The 19,730-nt window shown below is 40.7% G+C and overlaps 2 protein-coding genes across 2 annotated transcripts; both read left to right on the forward strand.

Annotated features, from left to right (window-relative positions):
* Window positions 1-1,574: 1,574 nt before the first annotated feature.
* slc43a3b (solute carrier family 43 member 3b) lies at window positions 1,575-6,333 on the forward strand (the record flags this gene model as incomplete). The annotated part of the gene is given in 8 exon segments (XM_046031615.1): window positions 1,575-1,667; window positions 1,767-1,906; window positions 2,538-2,638; window positions 2,815-2,958; window positions 3,460-3,567; window positions 4,087-4,273; window positions 4,813-4,936; window positions 5,052-6,333. Coding segments are annotated over 8 exon segments (1,011 nt in total), but the record flags the coding sequence as incomplete, so codon positions are not given.
* A 6,842-nt stretch (window positions 6,334-13,175) lies between these two features.
* rtn4rl2b (reticulon 4 receptor-like 2b) lies at window positions 13,176-19,507 on the forward strand. The gene is made up of 4 exons (XM_046031235.1): window positions 13,176-13,379; window positions 14,674-14,900; window positions 15,028-15,258; window positions 16,730-19,507. Exons 1-4 carry the CDS (start codon window positions 13,331-13,333, stop codon window positions 17,600-17,602), a joined length of 1,380 nt encoding a protein of 459 aa, XP_045887191.1. The 5' UTR covers window positions 13,176-13,330; the 3' UTR covers window positions 17,603-19,507.
* Window positions 19,508-19,730: the final 223 nt, after the last annotated feature.

The following is a 19,730-nucleotide window of genomic DNA, read 5'->3' on the forward strand; positions in this document are numbered from 1 at the left end:
ATGTCTCTAAGGTATGCACATAGAAGCCAGAATTAGCACTTAAATTTAATATTCACTTCTCCCAATTCAAACTTTTCCAATTGTTGCAGTCTACTTTCACTGTGTGTTTTTACACATCTAGTTCTGACCTATGACACTGGCTTTGAACAGGTAACCACATGGTAACTTCTGCTTCCATAAGATCAAAAGATAAATTAATATAAAAAGCAAAACGCTTACTAAGTAGTTTGTACATCAATAGTTTTCATAACAAAAACAAATAAAGTACATCAACTCCTTTTTGAGTTATTTGCTTAGCCACAAGTTCCAGTTTTCTGATGCAGCAATAAAACTAAACATAACAAAGAGTCCTGCTGTTTTCACTAAACCAAACACATTGTCACTAAAGACAGACGAGGTTCATTGCTGTGACTCTCTGTGCAAAGTTTGTCTCTCGTATTTCCCTCTGAGGCATTCCTAAAGCTGTTTGCTTAACAAATATCTCTGGACTATTAATCACCAGAGCATGGAAGAATTTCAGAAAGCAATATTTATATATAAATATAAATATTTATTTTGCTGACTAAGAAGTCCTCTCTGCCCCCTCAGAGTTACTATTTATCATATAATATAACACCACACACACATACCTGCCCACTTTATTGCCCTGGATATGCCTTAATCCACAACAACAAACTCGTACCAAGGCCATCCATATGTTTCCACTCAAACAGGGTGGAGGGAAAACCCAAGGAATGCAAATAGTTGGACAAGAGGAGGCAAGTGGAGATGAGGATAGATATTTGCATAGGACAGGCCAGGAAAAGGAAAGGAATATCGGCCAAAAGTTCTCCTCTGCGTGTGAATGTGTGTTTACTGTGACTTAAGTGCATTGATTTTTATTCATTTAAAGACCAATTTTCCCATCTTAAATTCTTTGTTCTCGAAAACATTTAACGTCACCCTCGCTCTAGTGCCTAGCAATGTGGCACTCCCATTATGCCAATAAAATTATATGATGATAACACTTTTCTTTTTTCCACCAGATTTCTGTACACCATGGGTAGCTTGATGGTGGCTTTTGCAACTTCAGGTGAAGAAGACTTTATCTTTGTCCTGCACTTTCTCAGTCCCGTATAGTCTAAAGAAATGGTGACATGAAGTAAGATGTTACAGCTGACTCTAACAACTGTGGATGCTCATATTTTCTATTTCTTGCATGATGTTTCGTGTCCTCAGGTCATCATTTAACAAGAACACAAATGAGACAAAGTCTGCTCTTTGTGCACTTCTGTTGCCTGCAGTACTTTTCTCAGGCCAAGCAATTGATCATGTGGGAAATCAACATACAAAGCCCATCGGGAAAACTGTGATGTTTAATGAGTTTAAAAAGTGTAGCTGTCAATCCAAAAACCACATCTACATATTCAAACAGGAAATTCAACTAAGCAAGAACTTATTTTACACTGAAAAACACAAAGGTAGATGCAAAAAATAACATTTTCCATAAGTCCCACAGACACATAAGCACATAAATACAACATTCATCTGTTTTCATCAATTCAAATTTCTCTCCTTAAATTTCTCTCCTACAGGTAGGAAACCTGTTCGGCTCACATCGCTCCACCATCATCACTCTCTACAACGGGGCCTTCGACTCTTCCTCAGCACTCTTCCTCGTCATCAAGGTGAGAAATATTAGCACACTGCTCTTGTGAATTAAATCTACTGGATATACATATACCATGTTGTCCTGAGCTCCACCCGTTCTTCTCTTCTTCTCGCAGTTGTTACACGAGTCTGGCATCTCTCTCCGCTCTTCCTTCTTCTTTCTGTCCGCATGCGGCATCATTCATCTGGTCAGGACTTTCTTCCTGCTGCCCAGAAAATTCATTCCCTACCCGCTGCCTGATCATTACACATACGGGTACGACAACACTTCATACATGTCAAGTGTAAATAGGCTCGTTATTTACTGTTTTTATCTTCAAGAAATTTAAATAATCTGTGAATTTATCTGTGTTTGTTACAGATATTTAGAAAATGATTGAAAATGTAATAAAAATGGAAAAATACAGACATGTCTTAAGTGGGAGCTCGCTAGAATACCTTGTTTACTGTGTAAAGCATACTTTAAAGTTTGCAGTACTGATCAGTGTACTCTTAACAGCAAGAAAAACAGGTATTAGGTGTGATGGGACATAAAGTCTGTGTCAAAAAACATTTTGAACCAATCTGATCTTTTTTTTAAATCTGCATATTTTTATAAAATCCATGAAAGAAACACTGAGCTTTCATCATCCAAAAAATCGGATTGATTATTAATTCAGTTCCAAATTTTGAAAGGTAAACAAACAATTGATGAATCAAAGATTTTTTTTTTATTTTACCAGCACAGTTTGATTTCACATCATCATCTCCTGGAAATATCCTTCATATACTGTTATGTGATTACTGCGGGTTGGAACTTGAAAGCCTCACAAAATAAATAATTACAAAGAACTCCCACAATGCCCTCAGTGTACGGCTGACCTACTGTGACCATTGACTTTTGTCAGGATAACTTGTGGTAAACAGACAGAGCAGACAACAGCGAACGGTAGCGCAGAGAGGACCGTAGAGGAAACGCCACTCGACAAGGACGTCCCTGTGAAACAAGGTGTGTGCTTACTGTGGCGTAGATTAATGCATAGTGAGATCTAACAGAATAAAGTAATCACATGTCCTATTTCACCAGAATCTTTTCTTAATAACTTTCTTGTTTCATCTTTGTTATTCATCTTTGTTCTTTCCTCCTCTTCATTCACCTCTCTGGTCTTCCCTTGCCTCTCTCAGAGAAGAGTTTCCGGGAGTGTTTTCTCTCCTGGTTCTTTGTGTGGCACCTGCTTTGGTTGTCGGTGATGCAGCTCAGACATTACCTGTTTATCGGCACCCTCAACCCCATGCTGCATCGTCTGACAGCAGGAGAGCCTTCGCTGGGTAAACATACACACACTCACAACAACAGCGCAATCATGTTGTCACTTTGTCTAAGCAATGACAAATGTTTGCTTAAACCTTCCTTACTACATTTTCACAATCCTGTGCCAGAAGGGAAGTGAATACTTATAAAAGGGGATGTGACTGAAGTAATATTATGTGAGCAGGAAAGTGCTGTAAAAGCTCTTCATCAATCATATAAAAGAACAAACAGAACAAACAATGGTTCTATGGCTAACTATGGCTAACTATGGCCTCTATGGTATTATAGCCCAATCTCACAAAAAGAATGTACCAAGAGGAAAGCTTATGTTTTTAAGTTGAAAATAATTGTCTTAACATGCAGTGGGATTAATAATGAAAAAAACCCTCTCATTTAACTAAAAAGTGGCCCTCTGTCTGCCTTTGTGATCTGTTATCTCATATCCTGGCAGACTTGTTGAGCTGTTGTTGGACTCTTTTTTTCCTATAACCATCTTATCCTTGCGTGTGTGCCTGCAGTGAGCCAGTACACCAATGCCTTTGCTATAACGCAGCTGTGCGGCGTGCTGTGTGCTCCCTGGAACGGTCTCATAATGGACAGACACAAGGGCAAATCTCGGGCTGCAGGTAATCTGTATACTAATACATCAGAACAGCACATATGGCTACTTTTTGGGGGAATGATCAACTGTTTGAGCTAGGCTGAGAATTAGTTGGAGAAGACAGTCTGATGCTGCTATCCTGTATGACTTTACTCCAGCAGCCTCCCACTCAAGCTAGCTATCCATTAACTGCCACTGACGTCATTTAGCTATTTACCACACTGACACTGAACATTCATATTGTTATAAGCCTCAAATGTTATCTGGATTCATATGTTTATTTTTTTAACAAACAGCTACACAAAAGGCATCATCCTGTTTTTGTCCTTATGCAGAAGCATGATTATTTCTCCCAAAAGGGGGTGTGATATACACCATTCTTATACAGTTATATAATAGGTATATATTATTCTGAAATGTAGCCTACCATTCTGCAAAATGAGTACTTACTTACTTTGTTACTTTTGTTACATTTTATTGTGTTTGTATTATTTGACGACCGAGGTGTGTGTTTTCATTTGTGTGTGCGTGTGTGTGTCTGTAGGGGAGAGTGAACGGGAAGCAGACCTGCGGGCATCTGTGCTTTCCCTCTTCCTGACGGCGCTGCAGTGCGTGTTGTTCTCAGTTTGTGCCACCACCCCGTACCTGCCGCTACAGTACCTCACCTTCATCCTGCAGGTGCTCAACCGCTCCTTCCTCTACGGCGGCAATGCGGCCTTTATCAGTGTAGCGTGAGTATCAAACAGACACACATACACACACACACACACACACACACACACACTCACACACACACACACACAAATGCTGACATGAACAAAAGTCTTTGTGGACTACAGATGTTAAAAATATGTGGGCAGCATATCTGAAAACAACAGAAAACTCATTGTTTTCTAGTTCAGTTTATTCATTTACTGTGTTGATAGGTGTTCCCAAAGAACTTTACAATTTACCACAATGTAGACATTAATTTGTTGAATGCTAAAATGAAAAAACATTGGAGTTGAGACAAAAGTAGAGGAACCAATAAAAAAATTGTCATAACAAATAAATGAAAACATTTCTAGAAATGACTTAAACTCAAGTATGACAAGAATAATGTCCTTAACATATCTTATATCTGCTTATAACTACATTGCAATGTGTTATATGTGTATACATTATATCGATGAGAAATGGTTGTGTTCCCTACTACTCTCACCACTTATTTTTCACCACTTCCTTCTCTTTGCCATGTTATCACTGTGTGTGTGTGTTTGTGTGTGTGTAGTTTCCCATCACGCCACTTTGGGAAGCTGTATGGTCTGGTCATGGCTCTGTCTGCAGTGTTTTCTCTGCTACAGTATCCCTTCTTTGCCCTGGTGAAAGGAGTGTTGAATGGAGACCCTTTATATGTGAGTACATAACACAACTCTAAATCCCACCCACCCTGGTCCATCTCCAACCGTTATCACCATCTTTATCTATGTATCTAACTGTCCTCTCACTGCTTCCTTTGTGTGTCTGCAGGTGAACATCGGTCTGACGCTGCTCAGCCTGCTCGCCTTCATCCATCCGCTCTCTGTTTACCTGCACTGTCGAAGTCTTGCCTCCCAGCGATCCAAGAGCAACGCCTCCTCTTAAAGTCTTTAAAATCAGACCATGAACTCGCACTTAAAAAGGCCTTAATATCACCAGTGTTACCTCTTCAGTTTGTTTGATTAATAGTGTTTTGTATGTCTATGTTGTGTTGCCATACAGATCCTGTTTGGAAAGCAAACATCTCTAGCAACTGTGAGCTTTGTTTGTTCTGTGTACAGTTAAAATTCCTAATTCTGGCTGCTGTCATTCTACTTATCCATGACTGTGATGTGTCTCGTTTTTCTTCTTTTATACAATTTAACATAAGCATTTTTTTATATTCTGTGTTAACGCTAGTCACCTATCACACCATGGTTATGGTGGTTTCAGAGTGCCAAAAGATAACTTTATTGTAAAAAAGCTGAAGATGTTACTGTAATGTTTATATCGCTGTGGACCTCTTCATGTTATCTCTCTCTCTCTCTCTCTCTCTCTCTCTCTCTCTCTCTCTCTCTCTCTCTCTCTCTCTCTCGCTCTATATATATATATATTTCTTTTCTTTTTTTTTTATCACTGTTGGTATACGACCAACAGTGTTAAGTCTAGTGACTGCATGAGGGACACTTCCGATCAGTGACATGTACAGTGTAAAAGAAAATAGCTCTATGCTAATTCTTTGGTGTAAAAACAGCTCAGTGAAGCCGCTTTGTCAGGACAAAGGTCCTGTTTGCCTTCTGATGTCTCACTGATTGCTTTACCATGTGAGTTCAGATACTGTCCTGTACTGTACTGTTCAATTACAACAGGCAACACAGCTCTGCCACCTGCTGGCCTATTAGTTTAGGTGTTAGCTGCTAATCTCACTATTGGCCCCAAACATTAACCTACAGTAACATATGACATCTCAGGTGTTGTTGTCTGTGAAGTTCAGTAGAAGGATTTGGTGCCATGAAGGATTCTGTTTTTTAATGAAAAGACAAGTGATCATATGTAATGGATTACAAAGGGAAATATGTACCTTTTTTAACCAGCATGTTTGTTGTAGGTCGACTGTATATTTTGTGGTGCTCAAATGGTGGAAACATTTCTATTAATATGCAAACTCATTGTGCTGCACCACATGAAATGTATCTTTTGATATGAACTTTAGGATGTAGTAAAGGGCATTATTACATTTTGATGTTTACTTTTACTATTAAAATAAACATTCAAGTGATATCTAAAGGCTGAACCCTGAATTCCCTGTGTTTTCCCCAGTGTTCCCCAGTGGTTTTCACTTGATTGGAATGGATTGAATGCAACATCAGCTGCACAAAGTCTTATTCAAAATGTATTGTTAGGTTTTGCATTTAAAGCAGCAGTTGACAGACTGTTAGCTTTTGTAAGAGCTGTTTTAGATTAGGGCACGGTCTGAAACTCATTTTCATTAACTTTTAAAATTATTCTGACATGCTCATAATGTATGTCAAATATTAAAGCAGAAACATTTGTTGTGTTCACTTTCAGGAGGATCAGAAAATTAAGTTCCAAACACTTGACTCTCTGGTGTGTGTTGGATAAATAACAAGATGCTCTCAAGTATATTCATTTGTAGATTTATGTCTTTCATCACCAACAATGACACATTCAAGGGGCACTCTACAGATCTTACATACCAACATCAGTTTACTTATCATTAGGAGTAGTACTCAGCCTGTGAAATCAGTTGTGTATGTGGCTCTGAAAGGAGCTTTCTGAAGCCTGAAAAAATAACGCTGGTTATATCATCATTGATATGAGATGACAAAGCCTGCATTACAAACATGAACATGAAGGATGTGGGCATTTACAAGGAAAGAGGCTCTATCAAAAGATGCTATTGAGTTGCATTAGGGGAAATTTGGGGACTAAATGTCGGATTACTCAGTCAAATACTTTTCTACCAGTATTTAGTATACTCTCACTCGTAATCCAACTTTATGGAAGATCAATGCTAAATTGGTGAAGTTTGAACATTTAAGAAGTTTCAGGTTATTTTACTGCACAAAAATTTGTCCTGTGACTGTGGCGCATTCTTGTGGGATATAGTTAGAGAAAAAAATACAGAATAACAGTGAAGGATCTTTCTCTCAGGAGAGAGGGGGCAACTGTTAGTGGGAAGACAGCAGTTATCTGGAGCGCTACACATGGACAAAATAAAAAGACATGTTAGGGCAATAAAACAATAATGGTAATTATCACGATACAATTTTCCTCAGTTTAAAATTTACAATTTAAAAAATTTTCAATAAATGTTTGATTTAATTCATTTGAATCACAAACAAATGAGCACTTGATTTTTCTATTCAGACATTTATATCATAAATATATATGCATATAGACAAATATAAAAATATACATACATCATATATGTGAAGTGATCCACTGTTTGGCAAGTGTTTATTATGTTCTGAGCGTAAAGAATAGTTTAAAACCCCAATTAACCATCTGTTTTTTTCAACTTTCCCTCAGGAGCAAAAACCAGCCTTTAAATTTGAAAGAAATAATAAGTAAGAATTAAACAGTTTTGATTTAATATTTGAATGACTAAATTATATAAAAGAAATACCATTTGACATCGGGAAAAATTGACTGCATGAAAGTTTGCTATTTGATTTTGGTCTCTTGTGTAACATTTACCTGTGTCCTGATAACATTTGTTTGCAACTGTACATGAAGTGAATTAAGGAGAAATGGCCAATGCAGCTGTTTGACAAAGAACAGACTGCAGATAACAATCCCCGGGATTTGAGATCTCACACAGAAGGTTTGCTGTTCATAATTTGCTTGTTAATAGTTTAGTTGTACTCCTATAAATTAGTGTAGCATAAGAGTGTTTTACGTAACCTAAGGGAAGGATTTGTGAATCAACGTGTAGAGAAGATGTGTAGAGAACTACACTGACACAAAGGCCTCACTGAGGCCTTGGAAGGAATAGGTGGTTAGGAGATCTGGATGGGATGTTAATGTCGTGTAAAAATTCAAGACTTAGGCCAGATAAGAAAGCTTGAACTTTTACCAACATTTTTATTATCAACACAAACAGACACCAATTAGAATACAAAAGTTCCACCAGAGTGTGTCAGAGATCGGTGCAAAATAGAGCCCCATTCTGTTACCAGAACAGAGACCCGAGTCGACATGAAAACCATGTAACGACTGACTTTCACCTCCTTCTGGACCTCCTTTTATAGCTCTGTTTCTTGGCTTCACATCATCTCTTGGCTCTCTTTCCTACTGCACCTGGGTCTGGGAAATTTCCTGACTGCCTGCTCCTCCTCTCTGTGTCCTTTGCAAGCACTCCGCTTGATCATGCCATTTCATCCATAACCTGACTTTTGTGGAATAAACTGGTGTTGTTTGTGCTCCGTGCTAGAAACAGGACATTGTTACTGTGATGGACTATATTGATGTATGTTTTGTAATACAATTTTCACAAAATCTGCTTCTATATTTTCCTTTGCAAGTGTTTTTGATGCTATCTTACTGTGCTCCCTCCCTTTGCTCCCAAAGCACACGAGCTTGCTCACACACACACACATGCTACTGCTGAGCCTGGGCAGTTAGATACAGAAAGGAGCACATACACTCAGAGCTATAGAGTTCTGCTGCTTCAATTTAGTTATTAACTGCCCATTGTGAGTCCAATACTGTTGCTAACGCAATGCTAACTCTTACAAGGAAAGATCTGACTCTATGGGTGAAGTCCAAACCTGCAGGATTTGTCACAGCAGCCTCAGAGGACAGTGTGGTGTCTCCAGTCATACTGAGGCTCTTGGTGTTCTGGGTAGGCGTTGCCATGTTGTGATAGCAGTGAAGAGGTTTCACACGGGGCAGAAACGTCTGCGTGGGGGAAAAAAGCTCTGGCAGGGTTTAAACCTGAAATTACAGGGACACTCCCCCACAACAGCCTCTCTCAAGTTCTCTGCACACCTGCTGTTGTGACAACACAGTGAGCCCAGAAAAACTTGATGCAACTCCACAAAGTCTGTCACATCGAGTGTGTGCAGGAACATGTGCATGGTGACAGGTTCTGGTTCTTCCCCTGCATCTCCGTCATCAGTGATCACAACCTCACAATCTCTGCCATGTCAAAATACAGACTTGCATAAACAAATGAATTACAGAAATAAGATCGAAGGCGTGAGTAGAGTTTAAAAATAAGCCAGTGTGTTAATGAGGTGACTTGTTATGTGTTGTTGTTTATCTTTTTTTTTTAAATCGGGCTGAATCTGTCGCAGGGACTGAGGATGTCTTTATGACACACAGATTTTGACAGGCTTACTCAAAATGTGCCAACTAACTCATGTCTGTTCGCTTTGATTGGAGCAAATGGAGAAAAACTGCAATGGTCTCACTTTAGTGTGCTGTTTTCCATCTGCTGCGGGGAAGAGCTGGTCGGGAAGCAAATGATCTCTGAAACAGAATGAATGACTGGCTCAACAGGCTACAACACGCTCAATGAGCTTGTTGATGCTCAATTTAGGGGTCTAACTTGAAACTAGGCACACCAAAAGCTCAAGGCAAATGAACACAGTGACTTTTATGATTCTATTCATTGTAATTTCTAATGAGGCAAAAACAAATGCGACAAAAAATTAATTACACTATATGGACACCTATGTTAACATACCTAGTGCAGTTTGGTCTGGGGGTATTTATCATGGTTTGTTTTAGTGGTGGAAAGTAAGTAAGTACATTAACTGCTGTACTTTTTTGGTAGAATACTGAGGTACTTGTACTGGAAGAAGGAATGCATAGCTCTAATGGCTGATCCGACAGGTGTTCTTTAGGTGAAAGTACAAAAAACAGGATCCAGGAAGTCTTGCTCAACATTATGTGGTACCGACAATCAAGGAAAAAAACACGTAACTTTGTCCTGCTGAAATAGATCATATAGGCAATCAACATAGATCAGAGACCGTGATGAAAACCTAGACTCAATTCACATTGGTTTATTTGATTGCCTATATGCTCAAACAATACATTTATTAGATTATTTAGGTTTTTTCCCATGTTTGTCTGCACCACTTTAATATCAAGCAAGACTTCCTGAATTCTATGGTATACTTTTGCTATTTTCACAGGAAAATATCATACATTTCATTCCACAACGTTTATTAGGTAAGCAAAAGTTAATTACTTTTCAGATAAAAAAAACTACCTAGCCATTGTTAATTAGCACTACCCGGACAAACTACAACAGTAATTGCTACTTACACATCAGTAATAATAATCCTACAATATAATGTATAATAATGTAACTTTTGCATTTACTCATTTAGCTGATGTTTTATTCAAAGCGACTTAACAATTGCTATATATGTCTGTCTGTCACTGACTGTGAACCTTATGAACATCAATGCTGGACCTCACCAATGCTCTTGTGGCTGACTGAAAACTGACTTGTCTTGAATGGTATGTTCAATAATCACATATGAACATAATGTGTTGGTGTCCACATACTTTTGGCCAATTATTATATCTTTACTTCACTTTTTTGTCCCCTTTTTTGTGGCTGCTAGTCTTTATACAGCACACACATAATCACAATGTCTCAATCTCTTACTTTGCCTCTCTGTGTTTGCAAAACCGAAGATAAATGGGATTTCAGATTGACATTACTGAAAAATAATCCTAAATTAATTTCTCTCAAATAATGAATTCTGTCGCCCACATCACTTTCAACTACAATTTTGAGGCCTTTAACAACCTAAAAAAGCGTATACTTTAAATGTTTGAAAATTAGAACTTTACACACACAAGCTTATCTTCTGACACAGCAACTAAATATCAGATGATTCATAATCTCGTTAACAATTGCTTGTCAGACCTTTGATGTCCCAAATGACACCCACATTTAGTCTGATTCATACTCTTTACTACACATTTCAACCTCACGCTGCATTTAATTACTTGGATTTGAAGAATGTGAAACACTTTGGCATTTAGTTACCAGCCGACATTAAGGTTCTGGGACCTGACAACTGCAGATTGTTTAAACATGTATAATCACAGTTCAGGTAGACTAAAAGTGTTCTGTTTCACTTGGAAATACCTCAGTCGGGCCGAGTGGGGACCCAGCCAAAGCTCTCTGAGGAGGCAAGAAACAAAAAAACACGTAAAACTTTCAGAAAGTCAATTTGAGAAAGACATTCACGTGGTAAAACAAGCCAACATTCAGTTTTCAAGGTCAGCTTCTGCTGTTTTCTTGCCTCTCGACCCTGATGTACCCACTGGGCAGAAACACACCCTCTGTCCACACAAGGTCTTCAGCACTGTGTGTGTGTGTGTGTGTGTGCGTGCGTGTGAGTGTGAGTGTTTGTGTTTGTAAGTGGGGGTTATGGACGGAGACAGCAACACATTTTTTTTAGGATCAGGACAGATCCTTTGAACATGCTGTGTTTACACCAGTTCAAATGCCAGTGTGCCCGTGATTCACTTTGACACAGCAGGCTGTTGAGAGGATGTAAGGGAGGGAGGGGATCTGTATGTGTGTGTGTGTGTATGTTGTCCTGTACATACATTCATGCATCCTGCTTATGTGTTTGGATGGTTCATTATTACATTTCACACACACACACACACACACACACACACACTCCCACAGTCTCCCTGAAGATGGAGTCTGTTTGGTGAGCTGGCTGCCTCCCCCAGCTATCCTGGGGCCAAGAACAGTGTGAATACATTATATGAAGGCACACACACACACATACACACATACACGCGACCTTATCTGTTCCACAGCCCCCCGTGGAGGCAACTAATGCCTGATTGGTAAGCCAAGAAACAGTGTGATTCCAGACGCGCAACTTATGCCCCGCACTGCGCTCACAGCTTGGAGATGCAGATGACCTTCCATGAAGCAGGTTTTGGTGAGTGTGTGTTCATTTGGGAACAGATGATGTGCATCATGGTGAACCTGGCCTTGACCTGTGTCATGAAGGGAGGACTCAGTAATGAGTAAACCCGGCCCACCACTACCCTGACACTGTTTGTTTCACATAAGGAAGACCTCCGTGTCCTGTCCCACGTCCCATCCCACGTGCAGCACCGCACCTTCTCCAGCAAACCACTTGCTGGAGAAGGTGCATCCAGGGTATAATTAGACCCAAAGTGTGACTTATTCATCCTTCGCCATCAGTGTCAATGAGTTGATGGCATCCTCTGTGCAAAGAAATACCGTGCTACTTCTACACATGACAGCATTTACAGTATAATAAATGCTACATAAGCCATCTTGGATTTTGTTGATTTGATGAATGTAGAACAATAGAAGCGTATTTGATGGTGTCATATGTAATTGTATGTACATTATGTGCTGTCCCACTGAAATTTGTCAGTGGCATGTCATCTCCACTCCTGAGTCCATATGCTGCGTTGGATAATTTCGCTCCACCGCTGGGTTTCCCTTTCATGATCATCTGTTCTTCTGACTTGTAGGCGGCTGTTGGCCTATTTCCAGACTGGCCTACACTAAATGAGACAGATGAGTTTTTGGCTTTAATGCCAAATGACTTTTCTCGCCTCCAATCCTCCCCCAAGCCCCTTGTGAGTGCATGTGCCACAGTGGTACCACACAAAAACAAACACAAACACTCTTGATAACCATTTCCCAGAAAAATCTTAGTTTGTTGTCACCAAAAACCTTCATCCCACCTCCAGTCAGTCCGCTTCCTCCCACACTGCACTTTGTCTTAAATGATGAGTTTATCAGACTACTAAAAGTTAATTTAGGGTACATCTCTTTAAAGGATGAGAAAATGTGTAGGATACTTTTTTCGTGTTCAGAAAGAAATTCTAACATTTGTTAAAATGAAGTCTGAGTTTAAGGTGCCTCTAATTACCTCATCATAAATAGCCTAATCAATCAAGCAAGAAACAATGTTTCTTTTGACAGACAGTGATGCCTTACTTTCTTAGGTAACGCCACAGTGAAGACAGTGACAAAACCCGGCCTGCCACTGCCTTTCTTGTGCTTCCTCCGGTGACTCTCCCCCCTCCTCCCGGGCTGACGTAGAGAGGATCCTCCGCTGCCCACGGCTGTGGGCGACGAACCAGCCGCGGGTATAAACAGCAACCCGAGACTCCAGCTCGTCACAACCTGCAGCCCCAGCGACTCGCTCACCAGAGCTGAACCTCAGCAGAGATAGCAGCAAGCAGGCACTTCCACGCCGCGCAGGCTAACTCGCTTTCGGCTTTGGTTCGAGATGCAGACTCGTTGGACCATGAGGGGCTCCAGCGCCCACAACTTTAAGAGTGAGTAGCATCTCCATCCTGCACCTGCAGTTTGACGGCTTTTGATTTTGCAAATGTTTTTCTGTGAGTTAACCTAGTTGGCTTTCACTTGTGTGCATTTCTTTAGATTTTCAACAAGTTATTTGAGGAGCAAACCAATTTTAAACTTTAAAATTACATGTTATTCTGGGTAGGTCCATTAGCAGCCTTGTGTGTCTGTGGTAAAAAGCTGAACTAGACGTCATTTTGTTTCATGTTTTAAATAGTTTACCAAGACTTACACATTGTTCAACATTTGTTGAAATTTAAATTGCCTATATGGATGTTGAAGATTTTGAAGAATGAAGCACACAGCCAGAGTGCGCACTTTTACATTTTAAAGATTCAAAGATTTAGAGGAAAACTAAGTTTGAATTTATGTGATATCGTTATCTAGGCCTTTATGAAAATTAATTTACAACACGTGATAAAAGTTAGTTATATGTAAAAATATGTTTTGGCTCTTCTGTAAAGCCCCCCGATCTCCTTTAGCCATGGAGAGATGCAGATATGAGTTGTTCTGGCACGATTCTGAACTTTATTCCTCACCTCATGGCGACTTTGGGCTACGAAGACTAGAAAGGTGTCTTATTCCACTCAAAAGCTCAAGTTCTCCCCCAGCATCCAGCGCGCTAATAGTCCAACTTGTTAAGAGGTCAAGAGGTGACCCGTTGGAAAATCTTGCAAACAGCAGATGAATGGGAACTTAATTATTATTTCATGCATATACTTCTCCCGCATTGGCCACTTTTGTGTGCCGTTATCCGAGCTATGCCAAGAAGCTGTTGCAATATTGATAAGAACAGACACTGATCCAGGTCTGGTTGCAGGTTTTTCCTGTCCACTCTGCCTGGCAAACATCTCAAGGGAAACATGTTTTTGATAGCCACGAGGTTTATTTATTATGCCTGTTGTTTTATATCTCTTAAAGGTCTTTACAGACTATTTGTGATGGGTTATTTGTTTTACTCTAGTTGAAATCCAGAGTTATGTAGCCTATCCTAGTCACACCAGCCATGAAGACCTATGTAAAGTGATCTGGTGGATATGAATGGGTGAATGATTTCTGTAATGTGAATTATTTATGAACCCCTAAAGTTCGGGGGACCATCAACAAGTCAAGGGTGAGAGCACAGCACAGCAGTGCTAAAATGGATTACTGACAACAGAAACAGGCTTGACAGACTGAGCGCCAAAAAGCTGCACCCCAACCTTAAGTTGTGTTCCTTTTTTTATCATGAGAATTAACCTCTTCTTTCTCTCTGTCTTTCTCCAGGTGGACTGTGTCTATGGCTGATTTTGTGGCTGGTGGTGGTGAAGCCAGGCGGGGTGGAGGCATGTCCCAAGCTGTGCGTGTGTTACCCCACACCCATGACGGTCAGCTGCCAGTCCCAGAACATCACAATAGTCCCGGCTGGGGTGCCATATGACTCACAACGTGTTTTCCTGCAGAACAACCGCATCACAGAGCTTCGCGCAGACTCTTTTGGCTTTGAGACACAGGTATAAAATGGCAGTGTGTGTGTGCATGTGTTTGCATCTGTTGAATTTCCCAGCAATATTTGCAGACATTCACAATCACTTTTATTTCTCCTCTCTTATTCCATGATTTTCTCTTCATACTGTGTAGGTGCTTTGGCTATATGGCAACAACATCACATGGATCGAGGCCGGGGCCTTCAGTAACCTCAGGGTTCTGGAGGAGCTGGATCTGGGCGATAACCCGCTGCAGCGCCTGGAAGGTGGAGCCTTCAGGGGCTTGGAGAAGCTGCAAAGCTTGCACATGCATCGCTGCAAGTTGGCCGCTCTCCCCCATGACCTCTTCCACAAGCTGTACAGCCTGCAGTTCCTCTACCTGCAGGTAAAGCCTGCACACACACACACACACACACACACACACCTAAAGTCACACACATGCAAAGATACATTCTTGATAGTCATGCATGTGCACGTGATGCCTGCAGGAATACACACTTCTGTTGCAGAATTTTTCTAATGATACATCAGTCACGTTACAGGCTGCACACCCGCACATATACAGATGCTTTTATACTGTGCATGTTAAAGGATTGTTTCAGTAGGTTCAGTGAGTTACACAGTCACAAAAATGCAAACTATAATATGATGTATATAACAACACCCATAACATGTAGAACCAAAGCATCACACCTCAGCAGGAACAATTTAACTAATTAACTGTGGAAAAACACAATTTGAAATTCTGTTACCATCACAATAGCACAACTGATTGCTTTCAGATTGATTGAAAGGAACTAATTACAGATCTTCAGTACGATAAGTGTTTGCAAAGTGAGTGGCCGCCAAATACTCCATGTATAATACACAAAAAGGAGAAGGTGCCCACACATTTCTTCTCAGCAGCAGTTCTAGCTGCAAGTCATATGGAACACAATGATCAAACATAACTCTAACAAGGACCATGGTAGAGGCCGATCTTACCAGTGGATAGAATAAAAGAAGACCACGACATACTCGCCTCTTAAAGCAAACCTGCAGCCGACTGACAGAAAATTATTAAACATTTCACCTAAACATCAGGATACAAACTGATGAAAGCTTCACACATTTACCACAGAAGATCCATCTACAGTTGTGTGAATACTCTCTTTCATTAAACATAAGTTCTGACAAAATTATGTTAACAAGACAATAAAATACTCAACTCTCAGCTTTATTTAGCACTTAAAACCCAACACTGTAAAACCAAATATCTTTGAAGCACAAATAATTAAAAATCTGTTTTGCCACACATTTTAATGCTTACTATAATCCTTTGGATTAATTTCCTTCATTTCAGTACACTATGAATATTAGCTTGCAGAGATTTCTCAAGACGTCACCTGTATTTGTTGCCAGAGTTGTTGTCAGCGTTTTGGCAGCTAATAGTGAGATCACAGCTGCTGGATGATGGAGTCCCTGCCAAGATGGCTTTTCAGGGAATGATAAAATCTCTCCCACATTCAGCATGGTTTCAGGTGGAAGAGGTCACTGTAAAGCTACTTTCAAATTGGACATTCCCCAAGTGTACATGTATGGTAATGTCAGAGGAAGTGAGGGACGTTTTTCCTCCCATCACAGCTGATAGTAATCACTGATTGAAATAGAGATGATGGACTCCACTTGAGTGATTTCAAAAAATTTAATTATATGTTACTCATATGGCTAAGAGCTTCTAATCGATTCTAGATTTATAGTCTCCTTTACATACAATGTAAAGTATCTGAAATCCCAAAATAAGCATTTATTGTACAACTTAAAAGATGTGTTTTTACCACAACACTAAATCTTCTTGTATTTTGTCTTTGCTATAGGACAATCAGCTGCACTTTCTGCAGGATGACCTGTTTTCAGATCTGGTCAACCTCACTCATCTCTTCCTGCATGGAAACCGCATCCGTGCCCTCTCTGAGAATGTGTTCAGAGGCCTGGTCAACCTGGACCGCCTCCTTCTCCATGACAACCGCATCAGGCAGGTCAACCGTCGGGCTTTCCGTGACCTGGGCCGCCTGACCATCCTTTACTTGTTCAACAACTCCCTGGCCGAGCTGCCGGGCCAGGCCATGAAAGACACCCAAGGCATCCAGTTCCTCCGCCTCAATGGTAACCCCTGGTCCTGCGGCTGTGAGGCTCGTCCCCTGTGGGAGTGGTTCCGTAAGGCCCGCATCTCCTCCTCTGAGCTTATGTGCACCTCTCCATCCCAACGTCGTGGCCAGGACCTCAGATTCCTCCGGGAGTTGGACTTCGCCCTCTGCCCTCTGCCTGACCCCGGCTCTCTGGCTGGCAGCACCACGACCACCTTCAGCACCAAGACCCGCTGGTGGTTCTCCAAGAACAAGCCCGCTTCTTCATCCAAGGCTTCGTATCAGAAGAGCACAGAGACGGTGAAGGCCTTCCCCTTCTCTGCCGTGAAGCCTCAGTACCTCCCCAAAACCCCATCTGAAACCTTCTCCTCCAAGTATGAACTGTCAGAAGATGAGGTGGCACTCCCCAAGCTGGACCAAGAAGAATACTGGGCCAACTACGGCAACGAAGACGCCTCCATCCGCTGCTTTGAGCTGGAGTGCCCCCCAGGCTATGACAACTCAGCCTTCCCATCATCCTCCTCCTTTCCCAGCACCCCATCCCTCCTCCACCTTCTCTCCCTCTCCATAGTTGCAATCACTCTCCATTTCCTTTTTGGCTGAACTGTTTTCTCCTCCATACCCTTTTTTATCTTCCGATTTCTCCCCCTGCTCTTTCCAACTCTAACAAAAACCTGGATCTTGATTCCTTTCAGTTAACTCCTCGACTTGCAGGGGATGCTACACTGACACAGGGAGACAGGAGAGGCAGCAGGGGGCTGTTTTAAAGAGCAGAGATAAGTTAAATTGATGTAGAGCAGGACAGGATTTCAGTGTTGAAGTAGCTGCTGCTTATTGGTACGGGCTTTAAAAATCAGGGATCACATCATGAAAACTGTGATAGTGACCGTACAAAGGCAGAAACCTACAGCAACATCATGAAATGATGGAGACACAACACGCAGACAGCTGGTGGTGTCCACAGACATTTTTTGTAAACAACGCAGGCGTTGTGACTCGTCTACAGCTATTTTCTATACCAACTAGTGCTCACCGTCCAATCACCGCTGATGTTATTCCTCGCTAATTTATCATGAATAAAAGTGGTGATTAATGATACCAGAAGTAGGAGAAAGATGCGGATTCACACAGATTAACACAGATAATGAGAGGCTTGGGAGGAAAGAAAAGAAAAGGAAATAATAATAGGCAGATGTGAAAAGAAAATTAATAACATGTGAGAAGAGTGAGCTTAAGATATTCATCTAAAGGCAGAAAAGGATGAGAGGATCATCAGATCTGCAGCCAAGAGCGGCTCTCCTCTCTCCTTCTGATTCAAAATCTTGTGTGATCCCAGAGATGCCAGCAAACCACCACCTTCACCCACGCTTGTACATACCACACATCATCACTGTACATACACCCATCGCAAACAGCTCTGTAGGGTAAACTAGCTGGGTTTTTATATTTCATTTTAGTACCATTTAGTAAATGAGAGCTTGAGGTGATAGATAGATTAGGTTGTAAATGGAAGGCAATGTGGAAACTCCTTTTCGTCTTTCATGTTCTCCACTCTTGTCTTTTCCTCTCTCAGACAATCTTAACACTTGTTTCCCAGACTGGGAAAATGGAAAATCTAAAAATTGATATGAGTTATTTAAACATATGAGAGCTCACTTTCAACATGGGCAGAGAAATAAATGCTCACAACCAAAAAAGGGTTATCAGTTTTTGTTGTGTGAGTGGGATTAGACTGTTGCAGACTAATAACCAAAGGACCTGAGAAGACCAATTTGATCATGTCTCTTCTTAAAATGAGTGCCTGTGTATGTGCCTGTTTTCCCTTAAAGAATAGGGCCTCTGTCTGTTAGTCTGGATGTCCAAACTGACACAGAACAAGATAAAAACAACACCAGGGCTGAATCCTACACAGCTCCTTGTGTTGTTTGAAGCCTCAGGTCTCCTGTTACATTAAACTTTGACCTGCAATCGGTGACTGTGTGTGCGACACCGATGAGGATGTGTGTATTTCTTTTTAGCTCTGATTGAAAGTATTTTATGTCTCAAGGACCCACAACTGTTTCAAAACTGTATAGTTTCAGAAATGCATGAGACTCTGTGTATCAGTTTGCTTTTTCAGTATTTTCTGAACAAATGAGGTCTTTATGGTGCGGACCACAATCAAGCTGTCATGCATAAAACCATCTCTCGCATATTAAAGCTGTCCTTTATTAGAGAACCTTTCTGACTCCATTGTGTGTTTTTAGAAAATGGGATATAACTTACTCAACAATCTGTTTAACACAGTGTCAAACAAACCTGATTGTGATCTGCATCATTCATGGGGGCCACATGGTCCTTGTCAACTCCCATATGTTAATAAGTCCATTCCCATCAACCTGAACCATGACTGTGAGTTTCTGCATAGAACATGACAGATACTGTAACGCTGTTAGATTGTGTATTTTTCAATGAAAAGACTTGTTTGGATAGTGTTTTGCTTTAATAAAATATAAAGAAAAAATCAAATAGTGTGTGGGAGTTTTCTTTGTTGTTTCACTGTTGTCTTTGGTTGCTAAGGATTCCACAAAGGAATACAAATTAATGGACAAAAGTAAGTGAGCTGCCACATAAGCGCAACACAATGTATACAGATGATAAGAGATAGTAGAAACCTTTACTTAGTGGTTTGAGTATAAAGGTGCATAAAGCACAAAAACTGATGGTAGTATAGTATTGCTACAATGCATTC

Source organism: Micropterus dolomieu, linkage group LG19, assembly GCF_021292245.1.
Source record: "Micropterus dolomieu isolate WLL.071019.BEF.003 ecotype Adirondacks linkage group LG19, ASM2129224v1, whole genome shotgun sequence".
Classification (NCBI taxonomy): Eukaryota; Metazoa; Chordata; class Actinopteri; order Centrarchiformes; family Centrarchidae; genus Micropterus; species Micropterus dolomieu.